This window comes from Panthera leo, chromosome D4 (assembly GCF_018350215.1).
Source record: "Panthera leo isolate Ple1 chromosome D4, P.leo_Ple1_pat1.1, whole genome shotgun sequence".
NCBI classification, from domain to species: Eukaryota; Metazoa; Chordata; class Mammalia; order Carnivora; family Felidae; genus Panthera; species Panthera leo.
Window position 1 is genome coordinate 60,474,322 of NC_056691.1, and position 12,518 is coordinate 60,486,839.

The following is a 12,518-nucleotide window of genomic DNA, read 5'->3' on the forward strand; positions in this document are numbered from 1 at the left end:
CTCCAAAGCCTGGGCTCCTTCCACCGAGCCTCCCAGCCTCGGGGGCCTTTGGACCCCAGCCACAGCCCCTTTTGTTATATTTAACTGCCCATGTCCACTGGGCTCAGCAAGGGCTTTGCTTGGGGAAGGCAGCTGGCTTGTCTCTCCTCCTCCCCTCTCTGACAAGTATCTCTGGGAGCCTGGAGAAGTGGAGAAAACAGAGCTTCAGAGGCAGACCCAGGTCAGCTGCACTAGTATGCTGCATGGCCTTGGGGAAGGGGCTGCCTCCTCTGAGCCTACGCCACCTCGTCTTACAGCTGGGGTGTAAGTGTAAGTGACGCCACCTCAGCCGTAAGAGGGGGCTCATCGCAACCACATGCTCAATACCTGAAGATACGAGAAAGTAAGGGATGCACAGTGCTCGTACACGGTCAGCAGGAACCAGCAGCAGAGCAGCTGGGGCTCCCCAGGTCAGGCAGACCAAGACCTTCCCTTGCTGCCTGCGGGGCTCACCTGACAGGGCTCAGCTCCATGCCTTCTGCCGAGGCCTCGCTGGCCTCCCACTGCAGTGCCTCCTGGATGAGCTGCCTCAGCAGCTCTGAGCAGTCATTCGCCTCGCCCCCCATGGTCTCCTGCAGCCTCCGCAGCCCCGCCAGGTACTTGCTCTCTACCTGGCAGTTCTTGGCTTGGAGGTAGGCACACTGTGGAGGGAGGGGTGGGGCTGTCAGGCCACCTGGTTGGGCTTGGGCCACCCTAGAGGCCTGAGCAGCTACAGGCAGCAAAGCTCTTCTCCCATCTCATCTTGCATCCCCTCCCCACCCCCCAGCCCATCGTATAAGGGAAAGGAGATGGGCCCCAAACCCAAGGGTTTATAGCAAGGCAGTGAAGGCTTCAGGCAAGAGAGCCAGGCCCAGGGCTGGGCTGGATTCAGAAGAAAGAGAGGAAAGGTGGACAGGGGCAGTGCAGGTTCTTGCATAGCCTGCAGTCCCATCCTGGTTCGGCCACTGCTGGCTGGGTGAGCTACGGCAAGTTACTTAACTGCTCTGTGCCCTAGCTTGTTCATTTAACCAATGGAACTCATATGGATTCTGGTGAGGATTACATGAGCTGATGTGTGTAAAGTCCCTCTCAGGGCACCTAGCCTAGAGCAGTTCTCTGCAGGTGGTATTACTGAGCAGCACCCAGGAGATGGCCATGAGGCTCCGGACACTGCCCTTGGGCCTCCTGCTGCCACAACACTGGCTCCTTCCATTCCTGCTACGCATCATTCTCTCCCATCGGTGGCCTTCCTGCACGCTCCCTGCCCCTCCCTGCCCGTCTTGAACTTTTGTATTTCTATTTACACAAACTGAGTGTTCTGAACAAGTCTCGTCACTTTCCTAGGCCCATTTTCCTTCTTTGTAAGCTGGACAGGAAAAATCGACCTCATAGTATTGCTGTGACCTCTGGGCCAGCCTGGCTCCTGTTTCATCCTGGGGTGGCAGAGTGGGAGCTTCCTGGCCAAGGGTGCCCATCTGCTGCACCTCTACCCAGATTACCATCTCCAAACGTTGGCTAAGCACCAACTCCAGGCCATCGGGTGAGCCGGCCCTCCTCCCCAACCCAGGCGGCTCCCACTTCCATGTCCCTCTGCCTGCAAGACTGCTTCCCGAGTCCCCTCCCAGTAGTCTTCCCAGGCACTTCTGAGACCCCCGAATCTCCTGCTCTCCAGCCCACCTCTGTAAGCCCAATGAGCCCCTGGCTTTCTCAAAACATAAATCTGATTGAGCACCACCCCCCACCCCCACCCCCGACTGCCCCACTCAAAACCCTTCTACAACTGCCAGTTTCCTCAGAGAACGTCCCAACATTTCCCCCCTTCAGCCTCACGTCTCCTTTCTCACCTTCCCCCTTCCTCTCAATCCATAGGTCTTGACCATGCTGTCTCTTTTCTTGAAAGGCCTTTCTCCACTGTTTGTCTGGATAACACCAACTCACTTTTAGGACTCAGCTCAAGAAGGCACCTCCACCAGGAAGTCCTCCCTGACTTTCTTTCCTCCTTTGGGCCCCAAAGAATCCTGCGTGCCCAACTGCATCTTGATTGTGTTTGATCCTCACTAGTCTGCACACACCCTCTTTGAAAAGTCTTAGAAGGCCTTTTGTCAGTTCTTCTTTAAATGTTCATTAGAATCCGTCAGTAAAGCCATCAGGTCCAGGGCTTTTCTTTGTTGAGAGATTTCTGATTGCTAACTCAGTCTCCTTACTAGTTATACAGGCCATTCAGGTTTTCTATTTCTTCATGATTTAGTCTTGGTAGGCTTTATGTTTCCAGGGATTTGTCCATTTCATTTGGTGATTCAATTTGTTGGTATACAACTGTTCATAGTACTTTTTTAAAAATTTATTTTTATTTTTTTATTAAAAATTTTTTTTAATGTTTATTTTTGAGAGAGAGAGAGAGAGAGAGACAGACAGACAGAGAGCGCGAGCATGAGAGCATGAGTGGGGGAGGGGCTGAGAGGAAGACACAGAATCCGAAGCAGGCTCCAAGCTCTGAGCTGTCAGCACAGGGCCCAGCGCGGGGCTCAAACCTACAAGCTGTGAAATCATGACCTGAGCTGAAGTCACATGCTTAACCAACCCAGCCACCCAGGCGCCCCTGTTCATAGTACTCTTATAATCCTTTTTATTTCTGTAAAATCAGTAGTAATGTTCCCACTTTCATTTCTGACTTTGAATTTTCTTTTTCTCCTTAGTTCACTTAGCCCAAGGTTTGTCGATTTTGTTCATCTTTTCAAAAAAATCACTTTTGGTTTCATTGATTTTCTCTATTACTTTTCTGTTATCTATTTCATTTATTTCTGCTCTAATCTTTATTATTTTCTTCTATCAGCCAGCTTGGGTTTAGTTCTTCTAGTTCCTCAAGTTGTAAAGTTAGGCTGTTGATTTGAGATCTTTCTTGTTTTTTAAAGAAAGTGTTTATAGCTATAAATTCCCTCCTCAGCTCAGAGCCTGGAGTCTGCTTTGGATTCTGTCTCACTCTCTCTCTGCCCCTCCCTGCTCATGCTCTGTCTCTCTTGCTGTCAAAAATAAACATAAAAAAAAATTTCTTCCTCAGCATGGCTTTTGCTGTGTCCCGTAAGTTTTGACATGTCTTCTTTTTCATTTGCCTTTAAGTATTTTCGAATTTCCCTTGTAATTTCTTCTTTGATTCATTGTTTCAAAGTATGTTGCTTAATTTCTACAAGTTTGTGAATTTTCCAGTTTGACTTCTGTTTTTGGTTTCTAGCTTCATCCCATTCCAGTTGGAGAAGATACCTGTCTCCTTAAATCTACTGAGATATAATTTGTGGCCTAACATATGGTTTGTCCTGGAAAATGAGGAGAATGCATGTGCTGTTGTTGCTGGGTAGAGTGTTCTGTGTTATACCTGTTAGATCTAGTTGGTGTATTGTGTTGTTCAAGGCCACTAGTTCCTTACTTATCATCTGTCTGGTTATTTTACCCATTACCGAGAGTGGGGTACTAAAGTTTACAACTATTATTGTAGAATTATCTATTTCTCCCTTCAGTTCTGTCATTTTTGGTTCCTATAGTTTGCTGGTCTGTTATCAAGTATATAAATGTTTATAATTGCTGTATCTTCTCACTCTCTTGAACCTTTTATTAACATATAATGTCTTTCTTGGTCTCTTGTAACTTTAAAAACTTTAAAGTCACTCCAGTCTGATATTAGCAAAGCCACCCTGCTCTCTGTTGGTTATTATTTCATGGAATATCTTTTTCCAACCTTTCATTTTCAATCTATTTGTGTCTCTGAATATAAAGCGAGTCTCCTGTACACAGCATATAGTTGGATCATTTTTTTTTAATCCATTTTGTCAAACTCTTTTAATTGGAGAGTTTAACCCATTTACATTTAAAGTAATTATTGATAAGGGATGTCTGTCCTTTTGCTATTTATTTGCTGACTTATACCATTTTTGTCCCTTGTTTCCTGCATTACTGTGTTTTTTGTGGTGAAATGTTTAAATTCCTGTTCTGTTTCCTTTTGTGTATATTCTATAGCTTCTTTCTTTATGGTTACCATGGGGATTAATTTAAAATTCTAAAGTTATAACATTCTAATTTGAATTTATATCAGCTTAACTTCAATAACATGCAGAAACTCTGTTCCTTTATAGTTCCATCCCTACCCTTTTGGTTGTTGATGTCACCAAATTACATCTTTATACATCGTGAGCCCCAAAACATAATGTAATGATTCTTTTAAATGCAAAATTAGGTAGAAAACAAAATGTGGAGTTATAAACCAAAGTTGTAATAATACTAGCTTTTAGATTAATCATTAAAAAAATGTATTAGTCTCTTAAATCATATAGAAAACAAAAGTGGAATTATAAACCATTTTTACCATAATACTAGGTTTTATAATTGCCCATGTATTTACCTCTACTGAGATTTGTATACCTTCAAACACCTCTGAGTTACTGCCTAGTGTACCTCCATTGCACCCCGCAGGACTGTGCAAGCACTTCTTGTGGGCAGATCTAATGGGAATGAAGTTTCTCAACTTTCGTTTCTCTGAATTTCTCTGAATTTCTCCCTCATTTTTGGAAGAAGGTTTTGCCAGATATAAATTCTTTTGCTTTGCTTTTTGTTTGTCTTTGTTTTTAGCATTTTGGCCTCCAAGGTTTCTGATGAGAAATCTGCTCATAATCTTCTTGAGAATTCCTTGTATGTGATGAGTTACTTCTCTTTCTGCTTGCAAGCAGTTGCTTTGTATTTGGCATTCAAAAGATTGATAGTAATGTGTCTCAGTGTAGATCTCTTGGAATTTATTTTACTTGATGTTTGTTGAGCTTCTTGGACATTTTTATTCATGTCTTTCATCAAATTTGGGAAATTTTCAGCCTTTATTCACATATTCTCTCTGCCCCTCTCTCTCTCTCTCTTCTCCTTCTGGGACTCCCCTGCTATAATGGGTATGTTGGTCTGCTTAATGGTGTCTCACACATCACTTAGGCTCTGTTCACTTTTCTTCCATCTTTTTTTCTTTCTGTTTCTCAGACTTAATAATTTTCACTATCCTATTTTCAAGTCCACTGATTCCTTCTGCCTGCTTGAATCTACCTCTGAATCCCTCTAGTGGATTTTTCATTTTGGGTATTGTTCTTTTCAATTCCAGAATTTCTTCTTGATTTCTTTGTAGGTTTTCTATCTCTTTATTGATATTTCTTTTTTCTTCATACATTGCTTTCTTGACTCTCTACATCTTCTTTTCGTTCTCTGAACATCTTTAAGACAACTGTTTTAAAATCTTTGTCTAGTATTATCTAGCATCAGGTCTTTGTCAGGGGCAGTTTCTACTAATTTATGTTTTTCCTTTGAATGGGCCATACTTTTATATATCTTTGTACGCCTTGTGATTATTATGTTGAAAACTAGACATCTGAATCTAATAATGTGGTAGTAGTGGAATCAGATTCTCCCAATTTAAGAAAAAATTGTTTTTGTTTTTTGGCTGTTATAGGCTGTCTCTGGGCCAAGAGAGGTCATCTCTTTTCTGAGTCTTTCCCTGGGTATGCATGGCCACTTTCTAATTTCCTCATCTATGCAGTTGTGTTTGAATGTCTAGTCTTCAAGCTCTAGCTCCCAAAAGGGGAAAAGAGAAAAATGAAGTGGGGCAGCCCTTTGAATCCTCTGGCAGTTACTCTAGCCCGGAGGGGAGGTACAACAATGGCCGCCTGTCCCTTCCTCTGTACTTCTGTGATCAGAAGCAGCAATCAGAGCACAGATGCCTGAGGCAGAAAGGCAGTTTTTAAATGGCACAGTCCAGAGGCAGGGCAGGCAGGTGATAAGGACAGAGCGATACAGGGCGGAGAAGGTAAGGGACTGAAGGGTGACTGGGCATGTAGACGGACTCTGCCTCTTACCTTCATCAGGAGGGCCCTCTCCTTCTCAGCCACCCTTCTCCAGATCTTTGTGACTTGGTGGATCTCGGAGTTTAGGAAGCGGTTCTGGGTCCGATATGCTTCTATGTCATCCTGGAGAAGAGAGCAAAACATCTGATGAATTGCCATCTCCCTGATCCTCACCCTCCGCATGAGCTGTTGGTGCCAACACTTCCTTCCTTTAGAAATTTCTAATGACAACAGAAAAGAAAGTCTTCAAGAAGTAGTATTACAGACAGTCCCCTTCTCTAGTCTTGATCTCACATGATACAGTAGAGAGAGCATCAAGTCTGGAGTTCACGTCTTGGCTCTGACTTCCTGGATGCGAGGCTTCACTGAACAACTGTGACCCTCTGTTTTGTCATCTGTAAAAGGGGCAAATACTAACTATTCCACTAGGCAGCTGGGAGACTATGTGAGGTAACACGTCTCATAACATTAAGTACAGAGACCAGGGGCGCCTGGGTGGCTCAGTCAGTTAAGCACCCGACTTCAGCTCAGGTCATGATCTCACGGTTAGTGGGTTCGAGCCCTGCATCAGGCTCTGTGCTGACAGCTCAGAGCCTGGAGCCTGCTTTGGATTCTGTGTCTCCCTCTCTCTGTTCCTCCCCCGCTCGCACTTTGTCTCTCTCTCTCTCAAAAATAAAGATTAAAAAAATTAAAAAAAAAAAAGTACAGAGACCAAAACAAACATCCAAGTAGTGTTTGTTTTAAAAATAAACATATGTTGGGGCGCCTGGGTGGCGCAGTCGGTTAAGCGTCTGACTTCAGCCAGGTCACGATCTCGCGGTCCGTGAGTTCGAGCCCCGTGTCAGGCTCTGGGCTGATGGCTCGGAGCCTGGAGCCTGTTTCCGATTCTGTGTCTCCCTCTCTCTCTGCCCCTCCCCCGTTCATGCTCTGTCTCTCTCTGTCCCAAAAATAAATTAAAAACGTTGAAAAAAAAATTAAAAAAAATAAAAAATAAAAAAAAATAAACATATGTTGCCGTTATATATTTGCAATCATACTGAACAATTTTGGGTGGAAAATTTTTATTTAAGTCACTTTGTAAATATGCAGTTGACCCTTCAACAACACTGGGGTTTGGGCACCAACCCCCCTGCATAGTTAAAAATCTGTGTATAACTTTTGACTCCCTCCAAATTTAACTGCTAATAACCTGCTGTTGACCAAAGTCTTACTGATAACATAAAGAGCACCTATTTCATATGCCATGTGTATTATATACCGTATTCTTACAATAAAGTAAGCTAGAGAAAATACATTTACATTACTATACTGTATTTATCAGAAAAAATCTGCCTGTAAGTGGACCCATGCAATTCAAATCCGTGTTGTTCAAGGGTCTACTGTACTTTTCTATGTTGCTACATAAACTTCCCAATGATCATTCTTAATGTCTGATGACTATTCTGTTGGGTGAATTTATTATAACATAGTTATAATCCCTCTGTTATTTTTTATTTGAGTCCTGAGTGTTTTTGGTTTGTTTTTGATTATGAATAATGCTGTGATGCACATCTCTGAGCCTAGAGTTTTCCTTTTGCAAGCTGTCCAGTGACAGAATATGATCATGCTGCTGCGGCATTCGAGGAGAAGCTGGCCAAACGCTGGGGAGGTTCAAGCAGGAGTCTGAGCCTCAGAAAGGAGCAGACACAGCACTGGCTCTCAACCTTCATTCTGCTGGGATGGACATTACAGAAGCAATGGACAGCACACGCTCACAGCTATACCTACCAATTCCAGGACATTCACTAGCTGAAACTCAACCCCTTTTGCTCCCACTCTAGCAATGTGCTGGGCTGTAGGTGAATGTGAGAGACACTATTGCGGGCATGACTTTGGATAGGCCCTGATTTATCTGGAAATTAAGAGCATCACGCCTGTGATGCCCTTGGCACCTCATTATCAGGGATGTGTCACTTGTGCACAGCTCACAGGCCATCCTGACCCTCCCTGGGTGGGCCTGCATTCTGGCCAAGATCCTTCCCAGCCCAGAAGCTCCAATTCATACCCAGGCTCTACTGCCTTCTCCCTAGATGGTTGACACAGTGGGAGGGCCACACACTCCCAGGGCTCCTTAGCTGGAAATCAAAGCCCCAGGCTGACTGCATCCCTTGGCCTGTCACCACTCAGCTGGGCTCTCTGGCTCTCCGTGGGGTCTCTAACCCCAGACACGCCTGCTTTCGCAACCCCCCCCCCCACTGTGTCCAGGGTGCAAGGCTGTGTGTACTCAGGCTGAGTTTGCTTCTGCTCTCTCTGCCTGGCCTGGACCCAGGTAGTTCCAACTCCCAGCCTGTACTTCCTCTTACACTCCAACTGTGTCTGTCCTACAGCAAACTCTGGGCTCCCTTTTCTCAGGGGGTGCCAGCTGCTGTTTTGCACAAGTGTCCACCTGCTTCTTCTCCATGACCCCCATTTCCTTATCCTTATGTGGAGGGGCAGTGAGCTCGGTGTGAATCTGCATGTTTGCAGCATGAGGACCAACCTCCTGTGAGCATCAGAATTCTCCAGGGCTGCTCTCGCTGCCCGCAATATTCTTCCGTTTTGGTGTCCGGAGATTTGGTAGACTTAGGAACACAGAGGCTGTGTGGGCTCCCTGCACCATCATCACCCCCTGCCTCCACCCCGCACTGAGCACACCATCCCATTCAATCCCTCCAGTGGTCCTGAAAGTCTCAGAGGCTCTGAAAAGGACAAGCCCATTGCCTGAGGTCACACAGCTGTACTAGACAGGGTGTGACTGAGCCCAGGGCTGTCGGATTCGGATTCGAAAGCCAAGTCCAAGCACTGTACTTACTGCCTAGACATTCCCTATGCTCTGTCCCCGCTGCAATCCACCCGGACGCCAAAACTCTAGTCCGTCCTTCAAGGGTTGGGATCAGTAGTCTGGCTGAGCGTGCATAGGCTTGTCTGACCTCTCCGGCTCAAGTTTAATCACAACACATCAAAGATGCAGGCGTTGCCGAGTGCCGGCGTTGCCTGGTGGTCAGGGGGTGGACTCTGGGGCCGTGCTGCCTGGATATAAACCCTGCCTCCACCGCTGAGCCCCAGCACAAGTGCCTCATCCCCTCATCTGGAAGTCAGAGTAACAGTGCTGCCTCAGGCACTGCTGGGAGTCAGTGCTGCAAAGGCTGAGGATGGTGGGCCAAGTGGTGAATACAAAGCAGGCGTCACCTCCCTGTCCAGGCTCTCACCCCCTGCCTTCCTCCTGCGTTCTGCTGAGACGCTTCCCACTGCTGCTCTTGTGCCTTCTTCCCAAATGCCTGGGAGAATACAACAAGTTTCTGGGAGAATACAACAAGCTTCCAGGCACGGGAGGAATAGAGCTACCAGTCATTGCCTGAGTCCCTGCTATGGCCAGACCCGTTTCCCTGACACACGTCACTGCGTGTAATTTACCCGCACAATGCTGTGGGATGGGTACTGAAGTACTACTGTTCCCATTTTACAGACGAGGAAACAGTACAGAGAGGGTAAGTCCTCCTCATCATGGGCTAGAACACAAGAGAGGCGGGATCCAAATCCAGGTGTGTTCACCAGGTGTGTTCAGCAAGAATCGAAAACTACTGCTGGGTGAAAGTGCACCACCGCCTTTCTGCCTCCTGGCACCGTCCCTCTCTCCTCGGTCCAGGCCCAGAAGATGCTCACTGGCGTCTCCAAGGCTTTGGACATGTTGCGTGGGGCAGCCTGCCTCCAGCCCAGTCAGGGAGGGTGGGAGTGCGCACCCTTGGAGCGGCAGTGGGGTGGCCTCTGGGCAGCACCTTCCCATTCGGCTTGTCGCCCTACCTTGAGTGCTCTTCTTGGCTCAGAACTGTAGGGAGGAAAAAGAGAGAGCTCAGAGAAGAGAATGCCACACGACAGTCGCCAATAAGCAAAGGAGGAAAACACAACTGGAGAAAGGGGACAGGAAGAAGAGAGTCTGCCTGTTTGCCTTCATAGGGATCAGGAGCCTGGGAATTTTCTCTGGGAAATGCTGCATGGACTAGCCCTTGTGCTAGTGGGGAAGACAGTGGGTCGGGTGTGGGGAGACCTGGGGTCTAGCCCAAACCTGCTGCTTGGGCTGTGTGACCCTGGGCCGGTCCTTTCCCCTGTCCAGGGGTCAGCCGTCCCTGCCAGAAAATGAGATCTCTGCGTCTCCCAGCTCTGCTACTCAAGAGGTCGATGATTCTGTTCTCAAATTGACACCTTCAACAAGGGGGCACTTTGTTAAAGTTGCATGTCACACGGCAAGCAAGTGAACATCCTCTGTCCCCAGACTGAAAGACAGTGGATTTTTGATGAGTGTTCTATTTTTTTCTAGATCGGACACGTTAAAGGCTAACAAATGAGGAATTCTAGAACTTGCAATTCTTTCTAGCACAAATGCTGGGCCTCTGAGGATCAGTTACAAGGTACAGTTGGTTGATTGTGAATCTCCCCATATCTGGGCTCACTGATAAATTCCTGAACATGCAAATCCAGGGGCATTCTCAGTCTCCTAGGTGAGTCCATGCTTCCAGTCAATTCTCGGGGGCAGTCTAGAGGCACCCAACGGATCTATTTCTCTGACCCCAGAGCTGCTTTATAGGGTCTTCAACTGTAGATCCTTGCAAGATGGGCACAGAGAAGACTCTTAGCAGGGCGGAGGAGGGTAGGGAAGCAATCTTTATTTTTTAATATGAAATTTATTGTCAAATTGGTTTCCATACAACACCCAGTGTTCATCCCAACAGGTGCCCTCCTCAATGCCCATCACCCACCCTCCCCTCCCTCCCACCCTCCATCAACCCTCAGTTTGTTCTCAGTTTTTAAGTCTCTTATGGTTTGGCTCCCTCCCTCTCTTTTTTTTTTCTTCCTTCCCCTCCCCCATGGTCTTCTGTTAAATTTCTCAGGATCCACATAAGAGTGAAAACATATGGTATCTGTCTTTCTCTGCCTGACTTATTTCACTTAGCATAACACTCTCCAGTTCCATCCACGTTGCTACAAAGGGCCATATTTCATTCTTTCTCATTGCCAAGTAGTATTCCATTGTGTATATAAACCACAATTTCTTTATCCATTCATCAGTTGATGGACATTTAGGCTCTTTACATAATTTGGGTATTGTTGAAAGTGTTGCTATAAACATTAGGGTACAAGTGCCCCTAGGCATCAGCACTCCTGCATCCCTTGGGTAAATTCCTAGCAGTGCTATTGCTGGGTCATAGGGTAGATCTATTTTTAATTTTTTGAGGAACCTCCACACTGTTTTCCAGAGCGGCTGCACCAGTTTGCATTCCCACCAACAGTGCAAGAGGGTTCCCGTTTCTCCACATCCTCTCCAGCATCTATAGTCTCCTGATTTGTTCATTTTAGCCACTCTGACTGGCGTGAGGTGATATCTCAGTGTGGTTTTGATTTGTATTGCCCTGATGAGGAGTGACGTTAAGCATCTTTTCATGTGCCTGTTGGCCATCTGGATGTCTTCTTTAGAGAAGTGTCTATTCATGTTTTCTGCCCATTTCTTCACTGGATTATTTGTTTTTTAGGTGTGGAGTTTGGAGAGTTCTTTATAGATTTTGGATACTAGCCCTTTGTCTGATATATCATTTGCAAATATCTTTTCCCATTTCGTCAGTTGCCTTTACAATCCCAGACTTCAGCCTCTACTACAAAGCTGTAATCAAGACAGCATGGTATTGGCACAAAAACAGACACATCGACCAATGGAAGAGAATAGAGACTCCAGAATTGGACCCACAAAAGTATGGCCAACTAATCTTTGACAAAGCAGGAAAGAATATCCAAAGGAAAAAAGACAATCTCTTTAACAAATGGTGCTGGGAGAACTGGATACCAACATGCAGAAGAATGAAACTAGACCACTTTCTTACACCATTCACAAAAATAAACAAAATGGATAAAGGACCTGAATGTGAGACAGGAAACCATCAAAACCCTAGAGGAGAAAGCAGGAAAAAACCTCTCTGACCTCAGCTGCAGCAATTTCTTACTTGGCACATCTCCAAAGGCAAGGGAATTAAAAGCAAAAATGAACTATTGGGACCTCATCAAAATAAAAAGCTTCTACACTGCAAAGGAAACAATCAACAAAACTAAGAGGGTAGGGAAGCAATCTGATGGAAGCAATTTTGCAGCCCTGAGAGCATTCTAACAACTTAAGTCCATCTGCATTTGAAAAGATTTTGTTTTCATTCTGAACTCAAAAGAATCTCTGGTCTTAAAGGAAAAAGATTCAGAGACTGGTTATGTGGTTTGTTCATGCTGAAGGAAACTGGAAGGGAATCTGGGTTTCATGTTATCTTCCTTTACCCTGCCATCAACCATGTGAGTAAGAACAGTTAGGCCATTTTTTAGGGAGGTGAGGGGACCTACCCAAGGTCAAGGTCACATAGCTAGTAAGAGGCAGAGCCTGGATCCAAACACAGGTTTGCCTGACTTCAGAGCTGGGGCAGGGACCACTGTACCACTGCCCACTGGTCTTGCAAAAGCTTCTGGATTTTTCTTTTTTCCTTCTGTTTCCCCTCTTCCAGTAGCAGTGCTTCGGTCCCATGGCACAGGAGCTCCCACAGTTATACGTATGTATACACATGTGGCTGTGTGTGGCGGGTTTGGGGCAGG

The 12,518-nt window shown here is 45.9% G+C and overlaps 1 protein-coding gene across 5 annotated transcripts in view; it reads right to left on the reverse strand.

The window, feature by feature from the left end:
- The window catches only part of TBC1D2 (TBC1 domain family member 2), a 56,070-nt gene that overhangs the window by 8,856 nt on the left and 34,696 nt on the right, over positions 1 to 12,518 (reverse strand). For 4 of the 5 annotated variants that reach the window (XM_042912277.1, XM_042912280.1, XM_042912279.1 and 1 more), the window contains 2 exons: positions 5,895 to 6,005; positions 493 to 680 (listed from right to left, as the gene is read on the reverse strand). In XM_042912277.1, the coding sequence (XP_042768211.1) occupies positions 493 to 680; positions 5,895 to 6,005 (299 nt within the window). Of the gene's footprint in view, positions 1 to 492; positions 681 to 5,894; positions 6,006 to 9,563; positions 9,695 to 12,518 lie in introns of those variants that run through there. The other variant, XM_042912281.1, reaches the window with a different exon arrangement.